General features: G+C 40.6%; 1 protein-coding gene across 6 annotated transcripts in view; it reads left to right on the top strand.

Moving 5' to 3' along the window:
• MTUS2 (microtubule associated scaffold protein 2) overlaps nucleotides 1-14,419 on the top strand; it is a 296,717-nt gene that overhangs the window by 220,066 nt on the left and 62,232 nt on the right. For all 6 annotated transcript variants that reach the window (XM_030476621.1, XM_030476626.1, XM_030476620.1 and 3 more), the window contains one exon: nucleotides 2,059-2,220. In XM_030476621.1, the coding sequence (XP_030332481.1) occupies nucleotides 2,059-2,220 (162 nt within the window). The remainder of the gene's footprint in view (nucleotides 1-2,058; nucleotides 2,221-14,419) is intronic.

Here is a 14,419-nt window from a genome sequence, read left to right as displayed (position 1 = left end):
CTTATCCTGTGTTTCAGACAGCAAAAGTGTTCACAGCTGGCAGCATTTCATCTTCAATACATAGAAAAACTTTTTAACTTCTTCTTTTAATAAGAGGTTATGTAACTCCCCTGGACACCTCGTTCTTCAACACAGAAATTGCTTCCATTTAGCCAGATTCGTGAGTTGAAACGTTCTCCGTATGATAGATTTCACAAAAGAGAATAAAGGCTTTCCATTAAAGAGCACTTGAATGGCATTTCTCTGCGAAAAATAGGAATAATTTTTTCTTCAAGGTTAGTGTTCCTGCAATTAAAACTTTGAAGCCAAGGAAAGAAAAGATTTATCTACAAGCAATGCTACCCAAACCAGCTGGGTAGGCACATATTTGAGACCACTGCAGGAGTAACTTCAGGAGTATGATATGGACAGGCTGAGGTGGACACACATTCTGTAACTTCTCCCTGACACCTAGTAGAGGTGTCCTCCTGTACCACTGCAGAGGAGACTGGGTCAGGCTAGGCTGGATTTTCTGCTGATGTGACTTTACTGAAGTCAGCAAGGTTTTGTCAGCAGATAATTCAGAACACAATCTTAAATGCTTGTTACACAGGTGAAAAAAATCTGTGTACTTTGGATATAAAACAATGGGGAGTTGTTATGTGCAGAGCAGTGTAAAAATCTGTATAGTTTGGATATAAAACAATGGGGAGTTGTTATGTTCAGAGCAGTGTAAACATGACAAATGCTTCAGGTTTTTCTGTTCCTATATAGCATACAGTACGCTCTTTTGTTTGAATTTTTAATGTCACTTGACAAAGGTCAGATGTGTTTGTAGAAGTCCATGTATACTGCAGATAACGTTCTTTAAATTAAAACTTATAAGCAAGCAGCCTTAAATACACAGCAAAACTTCAAGCTGTTTTGTCAGAGCCAAAAGGTATATTCTTCCTTTATCAGAATAGAGGATTTTCTTTTCCAACCTACACTTTTTTTCTAATGGATTTTCACTAAGAAAGGCAAAATAAAATCTCTGCTTTACTTGCACATATTTAAGAACCCTACATCTTAAAAATACTGGAGACTTGGACAAGCCAATTATTAAAATAATGTTATCATTTTCCTGCAGGCAATACCTAAATAGTATTGGATTGTATCTTTTTAAAATAATGGAAATAAAAATTATAGCCCTTTAAAATAAAATCCTATGTATTTCTTGCCACTATCTCCACTCATTTTTTTCAAACAAAATGTTCATCTTTCTGCAAATGTTCAAGTCCAGATGCTATAATCTTTTGCTTCTCTTAGACTTTCTACTTAACAGATAAAGAAGACAGTCCATCTTTGCCTTTTTCAAATGTTAAAAAAAGATTGGTTTCTTTATATCTACAAGGAGCCTACATGTCATTATTCCTCTATAGCAAATGCAGAAGGAAACCAAACCCATTGGAGGTTTTGAAAGAGGTCAATATAAACTGGAAACCTTCACAACCTGAGGCTCATTATGAGAATATGATTAAAGTAGATGTGAGAGTTAAGGCAGATGTTTTGTTTGGTTGGTTTTCATTTTATTGTTCAAATGTCTGAGTGTGGTCTGAGAGGCTGTTTGTGGGAAACCCCTCCAGGGTAGGAGAATTGATGCCTTGCACCACCGAGCCAGTCTATTGCTCTTTACTTGACAACTGGCAACTCCCATGTATTAGGGTAAGTGTGTAGGGTGGCTCCTGTAGCAGCTGCAAAGCCAAAAACAACTTGTTTGCCCACATACTTCAAATTTCCTTGGTTTCCTTATGAGCCTTGCAGCCAGATACCTTTATGGAGCTGAAACAAAAGCAGGTATTACGCTCCTGCTGGAGTCAGACTCCAACAGCTGCCAAGACTTAACACTTAAGTAAGTTGCTGGGAACTCATTATTTCTACGTAACCATTTGTACTAGAGAAAGTTCATGTAACTCAGCCCAAGCTGCAATGAGAATATGTCGTCGTAGATTTTAATTGCTGATACAAGCTCAGTTGTATGCCACAGTTCACATACATTTTTTATGAACTTATAATTAGAGCAGTTTTGGTTTCCTGCAGGTTCCAGCTTTGGAAATGAAGAGCAAACCACTCCTAAGGCATCTGCACCTTCTAAAGACGTCCCCAAGGGGATCAGCAAGAGCACGACACAGGTATCGAGCAACACAGCCACTCCGCGCAAGAGCTTACTTCCAGCACCAAAAACTGCCACGGCACCTGCTGGTAAGTGCCCCAAACTTGAAACACCACCTGCCAAGAAATGCAGAAACCTTATTATGATGCTATTTTACTGCTTACTTTCTTAGATTTCATTCTTGGACACATTGCCCATGTGCTGATTTAGGCTCTCATTGCTGCAGTATCTTTCAAACACAGTCAACAACACAGCTATAATCTCGTTTTGTGAGCTGTGTCTGAAGTTGAAGGCATTTAGTGTCCCTAACTACACGTGCCAGAGATTTAGTGTATATAATATTGGTTCTCACCAAACAGCTTTTGAAAACATTGCACTGCTTTAGAGACCAAAGCATTCCATTGAGCAGATGATTCATTGCTAGGTATGCTTGCAAGGACGAGAATACTGTGCCCTAATTTTAAGCAATTTGTGGCCTTTTCACTCAGAGAGAGAGAAGGAGACAAATAAATGAAGCAAAAATACCCCAGGTCTTGTTTCCAAATTGTTTCTTTGCCTAAGCCCTCCTTCAGCTCAATCCAGCTATGTCTCAAATGAGCCAGCAATAATTCATAGCATCTTACACAAGAAAGTTTACAGTTTTCTGCCAAATGCAGGGGTTTTTGTTGAAATACATGTGCATCTCTCCACCATCTCCTGCTTATACTCATTTCATGCTTCCCCTTCCCTAGCCTGGCACTTGGATGTGGTGTATGAACTCCAGGTTCCCCCTGGCAAGGAGGTCAGGGTGTATCTTCTTGGGTAGGACTTGGCACTTTTGAGAGAGTAAGGAGCAGTTCATGTTGCCTGCCCTTGAGGGCTGCTAACACTGGTCCATTTGCCTGCCCATTCAGTGGGGGGAGATGAGGGTACCCATGGCAGTGAACATCTATTACACACTCAGCACTGTCAATGTAGAGACTTCAGTTTGGGTGTAATGGATGAGTTAGGGCTGTTCATGCATTGTGACTTGCAAGCAGGATCAATATGATTATTGGTCATAATTATAAAATAAGTTTTAAAGCATGGCTGTAGACACCCTCTCCCCTGTTAGTAGATGTCATGTCCTCACCCCACCTGGCTTAAAGTACTTCCCTTACAACTAGCGGACAGTGTTCCCTATCCTGTTCTAGCTCCTGTTTGTCCCATTGCCTTTCTCTTCAATATGGACCCAGGCTTCTCTTTCTGCACTGCCATTCAGACCTCAGAGTTCCCTGAGGACCCTCATGAAAGTCATGGAAGTTCTTCAGGGCCCAAGAGGTATGCTGTAAACACAGCAAGCTCTTGCACACCAGAGTCTCTATGTGTCTCTGTGTTCATTCCTGCTTCCTCATACCCCAGGAGGTTCTCCAAGACCCTCAAGGGAAAGGAACATTAGTGATAATTTAAAAACAACAGTAATTTTTGAAGCCATAATTGGAGAAACTTACTGGTGAGAAGCCTGTGCCTGAACTGGTCATTGAACCCTTGCATGTGGCTACCGTGGTCAATATTGCATCTTTCCCTGTGGAAGGGAAGGAAAAATATGGTTTCAAAATTTATATTCCTAGAAAGCACATCATAGATCACTAAGACAATGGGGTGCATGAGGTGTAACATAATATTTCAGTGAGTGAAACGTACTCCACTGTGTTTGTGTAAAAGTAGGGAAATGTGAATTTATTTGGCTTAAACGGTACCTGGATTTGTTCCATGGGTGATCTGACACAAAGCAATTCTTCAAAGCCAGCATGTTTTTCAGAGAGCTTTTCTACTGCTACTGTAAGCTGGAACCTTGGAGCTGTGAGAACCTGGATATGCCTGAATCTTTCTTCATTCCCGCAGTTTTCATGGCTTTACATATTTTCTTATAGAAACAACCTCTAATTCCACTTTCATGAATCTTTCCTTGCTTTTCCACTGCCTTATTGTTTTCCCATTTCTATTGTCCCCTCTCTCCTAAGATTTTCCTTTGGGATTTTTAAATGCTTTTCTACCTCTGTCTCTAAAATACTGTAGCTTCATATCTGCCTGTTTAGAGGGAACATTATGCAGAAAGACAAATCAGATTTTTTGACTCAGCATTTTTCTTTAGAGAGACAGTTTGGATAGGCCACTTCATGGTCTGGAGTAAAGGGTTGTGTATGTCTGTATGGAAGAGTAAGAATTTAAAAGAGAGCTTCAATAACAGTACAGAAGTTCCATCAAGTTCAGATTAGATCTAATATTTAGATTCCAGAATAAAGAATTTTGCATAATTCACCATTCTTATCCATGGTTCTCTGGGTCTTATTCATCAGAGTGTTTCATCTCTGTGTATGTCCTACTGGCTTTGATAACATACACTGCAAATGAAATGGGGAAGGAAAGAAACAGTACAAAATAAGAGACAAAGACTTTATGCATTATTAGTTCTGGACACCCAGTTTCAAGATAGTTTAACCTGGTGTGGTGGGACCTTGGCTGGACACCAGGTGCCCTCCAAGCTGCTCTATCCCTCCCCTCCTCAAATGGACAGGGGGAGAAAACTACAGTGCAAGGCTGGTTGGTTGAGATAAGGATAGTGTTGTTTGTCTCACATATTTTTACTCCTCTCTCCCAGCTGCTGCTGCACAGCAGTTTTCCCCCTTCTTAACTATGTTATCCCAGAGGCACTACCACCTATCACTGATGGGCCAGCCTTGGCCAGGGGTGGGTCCATCTTTGGAGCCAACTGGCATTGGCTTTATCAAACATGGGGGAAGCTTCCAGCAGCTTCTCACAGAAGCCACCCCAGTAGCCTCCCACTACCAAAGCCTTGCCATGCAAACCCAATACACCTGGTTAACTTACCATTTACAGAAAAGGACTGACTTACTGCTTTAATCAGTGGCTTAGAGAATCTGGCAGGGAAGATGAAGCTGAAACTGTTCGCCTTACGTAGTCCAGCTAAGTGAAAGTCAAGGGAGGAGGAGGATGTGGTCTTTTGTCCAACATGGTCAGGAGTGACTGTCTTTTACTGTCAGAAAACTATTTACTTCTATCATCTGGGAACAGATCCTATCTATGAACAGAAAATATTGATAAAAGTTGGTACCTTTTTGTTTGTTTTCAGTTTTTCTTCGCCCCACCCCCCTTTTTTTTTTCTTTTTCCCCTTTCCTTTTGAGTTTCCTTTTTTCTCTTCTGGTCCCTAGCTAAGTTATGTCATTTCAGGCTACATCAGTATTTGATTAGTATCAGAATTGCCCCTAGACATCTCCAGCAAAAGCCTTTTTTTTCCAGCTAGTGGCATTGGCATGATAAGCTTCAAAGGGCTATTTCAAGTTTCTGCAGAGGAGCTTTTCTGGCCTCTGGGCTTCTTTTGTCACAGGCAAGAAGATCTGGGTCTTTTACTACTTGTGCAGCCTCATATGAGTGAGTCCTTGCCATGGAGGTTTCCGTTTTGGAGCACTCAAATGAGCTGGAACCATGGTGCTTGATATGCAATCATGCTAATGAGGAGCACAAGATCTATCATAGGCAAGACTAATTGAATTGTTCAGGCTGTCACCTCTGATTTTCCACATGTTCCAAATCTCAGACCCCCACAGAAGTGCGGAAATTGCAGCTTAATGCAAAACAATACTCATCAGGCCGTAGGTATCCAGAAAGAGTGTTTGCCATTACATTAGGGCATGAACACTGAAGGGAAAAACAGTTACTGAGGCTGGCAGAAAGCTAAAGTTGACTTTTAATTTGGAATTTTAATCTATGAAATTATTTATTTTTTGAAATTAAAGACTAATTTTTTGCTGGATTTTACCACCTCTGGAGACAAATCTGAACAATAAAAGGCCATAAAGAATTGTGAGAAGTTCTCCAACTTTCTTCCTGCCAAATAAGCTTCATTTGCTCATTGTCCTGAGGTTGTCAATAGATGTTTTCTGCGTCATCACTTAGTCTCGGTGTAGTTTCCTTCAGAACATTTATTGTCTTTGCATGACCCTCCAGTAACCATGTCTGCTTCTGTGGGTGTACACAAAGGGAAACTCTACCTGTGCTTCAAGTTGGCCAAAAGTGAACTTGTGGGTGAGGAGCTGTAAAGTGCAATTGGTGTCATGCTGTGACTGAGTTTATAGGCCTGTTGGAGACAAAGCAGTATAGCTTCTGAGTTGGATTTACTTCCCGCTAGGCTGTGCAGAGTGTGGTGTTCAGTCCTTGTCTCTGTGGGTGCATGGGTTCACAAAGGTATGCCTGATGCAGGAAGTGCAGTGTTCAGGCTTACACTGGAGAGCAGTCAGATTTGTTCTTTTCATTGCAAGGCCATTAGTCTGACTCTGCTCATGTTTCCTAAACTTCGTCACAGCCAGGTGCAAAACAGGAGGCAGGTTTTAATCCAGCAGCCCACCATGGACTTTCCACACCAGCGATGTGATGGGAATTGCTCACATGCTTGCTTATGCAAGCCAGAGTAGCAGAGAACCAGGAGGGATGCTGCTAGAACATGTTAGATCCATCACAACTGGAAAAGAGTTGAAATTACTCTCTACCACTCTGAGGGGCTCCAGTCACCTGCCCAGGCTCCTCCCAGCAAGGCACCTCTGTTTGTACCAGCAAAGACTGGATGCAGCAGTGTATGAAGTCCATTTCCACCACCTCACTGAACTTATAGTCTAGTCTTGAGAGGGAGACTCAGTCAGGTGAGGTAAAACTTACCTGCTTTATTCTGGAAGGAATTTAAACATGTAAAGTAGGGGTACCTGGCTCTGTTATGCAAACAGTCAGACACAGATCCTGAACAGGCAAGTTTAGGAAGTTGGTGTTATTACATACAACTGACAGAAGCAAAAGAAACTATCCAAACTATTAGTCCAATGCTCTGATTTAATTTTTATATGAGCCAAGGTAGCAGCAGATGTATCTGTGGTCAAATAATGATTTTTCTAAAATTATGGTTCTTCATAATGTTAAGTATCTGTTGGAAGCAAAAGCAGAAATAAATCAAAGTAGTGATAAAGACAAGGGGTTTTAGCAAGTCTAATACTGCCTCTCTTGCAATAATATATGAATGCTGTCTGTATACCCTAATGGGATAGAGAGCCATATAGAATGTAAAATCTTGTTTTGGTATCTTTTGGACAGTTTTGCACATCTTTTAAATGATGAAGCACAAACTCATCTTTTTTAAAATTGAACTCTTTATTAAATTGCGAGGAAGATGCTACAGATCGAATGAAGCAAGTGGAGAAAGGCCAGCAAAGTGTTCATACTGCTTTGGGCTTTCTGATCACAGGCAAGCAAAGGCATCTAACAAAAACCCTTTACAATTTTGCCAGATGCCATATTTTAAACATGGCAGAGAAAGTGCATGGGTGTGCTGAAAAGGCTAGTCCCCAGTAGGATGTCCTGCAGCAGATAGAGGAAGTAAAGTTTGAAACACTGTAAAAGAAGTGTGCTTAGTGCCATTGCAAAATGGAAAGAACGATCACTGGCACAGGATACCAGTCCCTACTGGGCAAGTCTGTCATCATTGCTGGACATCATAGGGCAGGAGAGAGGTAAAATCAATGTTTCAAATATGGCTGAATATATACTAAAAATTAATACACCACACACACACACCTTGGGTCACTGGCACTGGCATGTAACAAAGATGATGAATGTCATGCTGGGGAAGGCAGCCAACCTCATTGCTGCAACAGCAACACTGAAGAAACCTTCACCAGTGCTCCAGACTGAAGGGATGAAATGTCTTGAAAACAGCAGAATTAATACAATTCTAATATTCTTCCAAACTATCACATAATGGCAATTGCTTGCACAGACTATCTGAACAAGAGAAAAACCACCATGAGTAGGAAGACAGAACAAAAGAAAAGACAAATCGCTTAATCTCTAGTTTCATTCATTCAAGAACGTCTTATCTTCTATGCAGTGACCATTTTGGGTGCCCTTGTATTGAAGGTAGTCTTTGTTCTCAAATGGAATGCAGTTAAAAGAGGTCCAGACGCAAGTTTTGAGGATGGTTGTAGAGAACAACCTTCTCAGTACTTGCATTTATGTGCTGGATTAAGGAGTGTTTAAGAGAAGACTCAGAGTGCCAACAGTACATCTCAGTCTTAGCTGGACATGGATTTATCCTTACCATGTTTCATCATGTTGCTGGGTAGCAGCATCACCAGTTTTTTAATAAATGCATTAAGATATCCAGCTCCAGGTTGCCGGGGTAGCCTGGGAAGATAAAAGGTGGCTTACCTGAGAGCCCCTTCCTGGGAAGGACGGCCTTAGCCTGGCGACCCTGCTTGTTGCTTACCTCTTATTTGCAGCTGGATCATGAGGAAAGCATCTGCAAAGGGATGGTTGATGGGCCACATGTTTATCCTCCATCTCATCCCAGCTTTTTCCACAGCTGAACTGGCAGCAGTCCAGCCCCACCACGGAGTCATGGTTGGAAGAAACTAAACCACCACAATTTCCTGTTCCTTTTTTCCCTCATGACAGGAGATAAGACACTGCACAAAGGGTGTGACCAAGGAGACAGAGGTGGTTTCCACCACGGATGGAAGTTTTTAGCTATGTATCTTCATACCACATACCCCTCCTTGTGGATAGGGCGAAGTCTCTGTGCAGAAAGGATTTACAGCACAAACCAACACTATCTTGAAAGTGGGACACATTTTCCCATAAGAAAAAATAAATCAATACCACAACCTTAGGAGTGAATTTTGCATTTGAATAAGAAGTCGCCAGTCTCACTCAGCCAAAGTCAGAAGGCCATGCTGTCCCATGAACAGCGCTTAAGTCAGCCATATAGTAAAGCTTTTGAAAAGTAGGGAAACCACAATGATTCTTTCTAGATGTTCTGTGTATTTGTAGAATGATATGATAGATATTCTATGTACAATACCCCTAGCAATCGCCTAGTAGTAATTGCTATAGGGCTTGATGTTTCATATGTGCATATAAACACGTACTTCATCTGTCCAAGCTCCTGTGCAAGACATTGCAGTTACTAAACTAAAGTGCTTAGAGTACTCCTCAGTTACAGCTAAAATGCACAGACACTACATGTATTGAATACAGTATATTTTACAGCAGTAAAAGTAGGAAAAAATATTTCACAAAAAGGACGGCAATGATTTGAATATTAATAATATTTATGAAATAGTGGATTATCAGGTGATGTAAGAATTACATTTGTATTTCAGAGATGCACATAATTTTAACTGTGCATGAATAGTAAATTAGATCACAAAGGAGCATTTGTCCCGATATTAATGAGTGGAAAATAACCAACAAAAATCACATTAAATCTTTCATGTGCTCGATGTTACCTGAGAAGATCACTTGTGCTGCAAATTCTCATTATAAAAAAAAAGAGAAGACTGCTCAAGAGAGATTATACTCCTGATATTTCACTGAAAAATGCTTGACAAATAAATTGGACTACAACAAATAGAACATGTTTGATTAATGAAAATGGACTTCTATGCTGTGCTCCACTGCACTGCTGCTGTGCAGTGATTCAGATGATAAAAAATTTCTGGCATGGGACAATACCAGTGAAAGATCGTTGTCATGCAGATTGTTTTGAAGACATGAACTGATTGCCTTTCAACTAGTTTGTGAAAAGAGTGCACTTTATTAGGTTTCAGTGTGTTGCACAGCCCTTTTTAGTTTGTTATTAGACACCTTTCCTATTTACATGCCTGTTAGCAAATAAATAGAAAATAAAAAACACAGCTTACTTGACTAGAAAAAGTGAGTCAGGTCCTTTAATTTCACTTAATCATATTAGTTACCCTGAGAAATACAGTAATAACCTAACTAATATTTACCATACCTGTTATTATTTCACATTTTGTTTAAAGACTGGTGAAAGCAGCTCTCCACTGGGAACTTTGTAGCTATGATCCACCTCTGAAAAGACAACTTGCTAGGGAGCAAGTTGAACCTAAGCCTACAGTGTGCCCTTGTAGCAAGAAAGACAACTGCATACTGGGCTGCATTAGCAAGAGTGTAGTGTGCAGCACCAGTGGTCCGACCCTTATTCAGCACTTGTGTGGCTACCCACAACTGTGTCCAGTTTTGGAAACCCCAGGACAAGAACAGTGTGTGAGAGTAGCAGAGTCACCAAGATGGTCAAGGAACTGGGGCACATGACAGGACAGGTCAGGAAAGGAGTGCTGGGTTTGTTCAGAGAAGGCAAAGGGAGATCTTATTGCAGTGTTCAGTTATCTAATGGGAAGGTATAGAGAGAACAAAGCCAGGCACTTCTCAGAGGTGCACAGTGACATGGCAAGTGACACCAAACACAAGTTGGAAAATGGGAAATGTGAAGATGGGCATCATTTGATCACCTCTGAAAGTAGTCAACATTACAGCAGATTGTCTAGAGTTGTGAATCCTCCATCACTAGAGATACCTATAACTTAGCTGGACAAAGCCCTGCACAACCTGCTCTAGTGCGACCCGCTCTGAGCAGGAAGCTGGACCAGAGGACTTCAGAGGTCCTTCTGACAAAACTGATTGTGCAATTCTGTGTGCTATGAACATCTTAGGCCCAGAGGTGAATAAATGTGCCACCATAGGCACAGCAACCAGTGTGTTGTTTTGTAGTGCTGTCAACTCTTGTGCATGTTCAGGATGAGTAACTCAGGACCAGAATGAGCTAAAGGATAGGTCTGCACTTGGGAGCTGAGTGTATGGCTCCCACAAAGACAACAGGACTTGCATGCAATTCAGGAAGAAAAAAGTATGGTTCAATCACTGTATGTAAGGATTTGAGAAGTGGTTTACATCTGACCAGCACTACATAGTTTTTATTCTGTTCAAGTGATACAGCTTCTTCTATGGTCTCTATTTCTGTTCAGCCACATCCTTCTCTCAGAACACAGAAACCCACTGAAAATCCAGCTTGGTATCTCTAAACCCTGCTGTCTTGAAACTTTGGTTCACCTTCAGGATAATAATGCCTCTCTGAACTCCCTTGTTTGTGCCTGCAGTCCTGATCTGAATTCCTGAGCATCAGGCTGTTGCTTGTTTCAGACCTCAGCTCTGTCCACCAGGCTGGACTTGCCACTCAATGGTCTACGAAATTAGAGAGCCAAAGGATTTTATATTTTCTATGCCTTGCTGTGAGGTTTGAGGAGTGTGTGTTACAGCATACTTATTTCAGCTTGATTATTATTCTTATTTAATGTTTATCTTACATACAAGTGACTATTATTCCCCATAAGAAATCTCCTAATTTAAGTGCAATGACAATAACAATGAAGAATTTATTTAAGCAGCTTGTTTCTACTTGGCCCATTAAATTAAATACAATCAAAAGCATTGTTAAGAAAACCTAACCCAGCCAATTCCTGTGCTTTTACATGTACCAGTAAATCATAAGTAACAGGGAAGGCTGTTAAATACAATCAGTCAAGATGAAAAACAAGAAGTCAGTGTTACCACAGCTCTCACTAGCAAGTTTGCAACATAAAATATGCTTCTTTTAATCAGCTTCTGCAAAAACCAGACAACACAACCTCACTGGAGGGATGAGCTAAGGTCAACTGAGAGGGGAAAAGTGAGCACCAGTGCTCTTGCAGGGAGGAAGGGAGAAGAGCCTCCTGCTGCTTTGTTACCCTTTGCAAATGTTTTCCATTATAAGCTGAATAGTGAATATGCAGTGGGTTACACTCAGGTTGTTTGTGTACTGAACATAGGGATGTATAGTACTAGTCTGTCCTGGGAACCACTCTAAAACATGCTGTAGCACAACTGTGTGAGGAAGCAACAATAAAATGCCACCGGGTACATATAAAATGACATGAAGAGGTTGTTTTAACTCTGCAACTAACGTTAGATGTTGTGAATTGCCCTGAGATTTTTTATTCAGTCTAAAGAATGTTTTGTCAGGTTTATTTTTGCCTTTGTTTTTTTTTAATACCAGATAAAGAGACTGTTCTTTTTAACATAGAAAGAAAACAACCACTTTCAAGATGAGTCAATGAAATAGTCCTTGTCCTTCTTTTATCTTATCAGACTGACTTTGAATTTGAAACAAACACAAAGGGAAAAGCACCAGAGTTAGCAGTTTCTACTTCAACAAATACATGGTCTTTCTTCTACATCTACTTATTTATTCAAAATCTTTCAGTGTCTTACAGCTCACGGGCAGTGGAGAGTCTCTAGAGAGAATTAGACTGCTCTTACGCTACAGAATCCATATTTCCAGCTTTGCTCATCTTGTCTCAAACAATGTGTGCATGAATGTGCCATTACTCACCAAGAACACGACTTGTTGTCAGGGGGAAAGACAAAAGAAAGCTCAAAGTGGCTCTTTGTGTCTGTCAGTGCCTGAAAACACTTCCTTGGGCTCATTTAAATTTGCAGACTGCAGTAGTTAACTTGGAAAATATGCTTGAGAACAGCTGGAATCCAACTGAATGCGGCCAGTCCCACTGAATTGTTAATGATGTCTACAGCATGTTAGGATTTGTTTTGGAATAAATACTCAATGCGTATTGAGTATTTATGTTAGCGTGTTTTCAGTCTGAAGTGTGAAAGCAGATTGAAGCCTACCTCACCGTTCTGCCTTCTAAAGACTCAGAAAGGTACAGGCAAATACAAGTGCTCATTCTGCAGCAGCTTTTGAGAAGATGTTTCAGATAAGGCATCTTTAGCTCTGGTTCCTAGGCTAATATTCAGCAATGATGAGGGAATGAAGAAATGGGTTGGTTTGTCTGCTGTTTCTCCAAGTGATTGATTTAACATGTCTGGGGTGTTTTGCCTTGTATTTCTAATGGTTTTGCCTTTGGTCCTTCTGTTTGGTTTGAAGCAGGCTGTGTGTGTTAATTAGGAAATGTAAATACCTTTACAGAACTGTGCATTTGTATGCATTTTTCAAATGCAATTACTGTAATCACACTAGTAGAAACAAGAGCAAGTATTGATGCTCACAGCCATCTTATGGCCTGAAATATCCATTACCGTATACAAGTATAGCTTTTAAAAGTAGTGGAAACATTGGGAGATTTGTAACCTTAAATGGAATGTAAATTCATATGAAAGACTTCTCCTTGCTCCATGAGCTCTGGTAGTGGAGGGCATTGGCAGAACCTTAGAAGCTGCTTCTGGAAGCCTGGAAGTTACTAGTTCTTCCTGCTCTGCCAGGAGCCTTTTTTTGGCAGGCTCAGTGCTAAGAGCTATGATTACACAGCCAGCAGGAATAAAACCAATCTAGGGGCATTTAGCACAGAACTAACTGGAATTTCACATTTCCAGCCTGTGGGCAGTAACACTAAGAATTTGAAGTAAATTTTGTTCCTGGTTAAAGTTAGCATACCTTTTAAAAGACAAATTTAGAACAAAATTCAAACATTTTGCAGGTTCAAGGCAATTACGCACCTGTGGTGCCTAATTTCCTTTTATAATCTTATTTTACATTTTTTTATTGTTTTATCATTGTATACACGGCACCTTTTAACATTACAAAGTGCATATGACAGTCGAAGTATTATTTGACGTGTTCAGTTGTAATAGAAACTGAAATGTCTGTCTTGTTTCCTGAATTACAGCAGAGTGTCAAACTTTGCATGTACATTATAACCTTTGAGTTACTGCTAGTACATCTCAAGGTAGAAAAGATTGAACTACATAATCTCATGCTGTGCATACCCTGTGGTACAGCATTGTGCTGATCATCATGCCAGTGCTCCCCTACAGATCTTTTTAAACCCAAAATTCTAGAATTCTGTGAAATGACAAATTCGGAGCCCAAACTCCTCTCATTTAAAAATCGATTTTCCCTATAGGAACTTCACTTGAAATAAACAGGTTCTCTGAATGTTTCTCTTTTAACCAACTAAGAGTTGTTGTTTCAAAAGAGAAGGGAAAGAATAAACCCACCTTTTAGAAAAATATTCAGAACAAGCTCTTATTTGAGGTCTGATGCCAGGGACGAGTCTTCCCTTAAGATATCCCTGTGGGTGATGAGCTTAGCAGAACAATAATGGTTTGCTCCTGTGGAATGTCTCTTCTTTTACCTGTGCATGTTTCCTAAATCCCTTTCTGCTAAGGAAGGCCATAAAGAGGACACCAGGACCTTTATACATGTGAAGGAGAAGCTGAATAACTACTAGCTCCACATGCCACTCTCCCCACCCCCTTCCCAGTAGGGTTGTACTGTGCATTGGCTTTTCCCTTGCTACACAACCCCTCCTCATTTCACCAGTGTCTGCATTGCTGCCTCTACCTGACCTCAGGAGCTCTCCTAAACTTGTAAACTGAAGAAGGGCAGTTATCTTCATTTTCTGCCCTTG

Source organism: Strigops habroptila, chromosome 2 (assembly GCF_004027225.2).
Source record: "Strigops habroptila isolate Jane chromosome 2, bStrHab1.2.pri, whole genome shotgun sequence".
NCBI lineage: Eukaryota > Metazoa > Chordata > Aves > Psittaciformes > Psittacidae > Strigops > Strigops habroptila.
The sequence above is the reverse complement of the archived record's forward strand: the minus strand, read 5'-3'. Positions and strand labels throughout refer to the sequence as shown.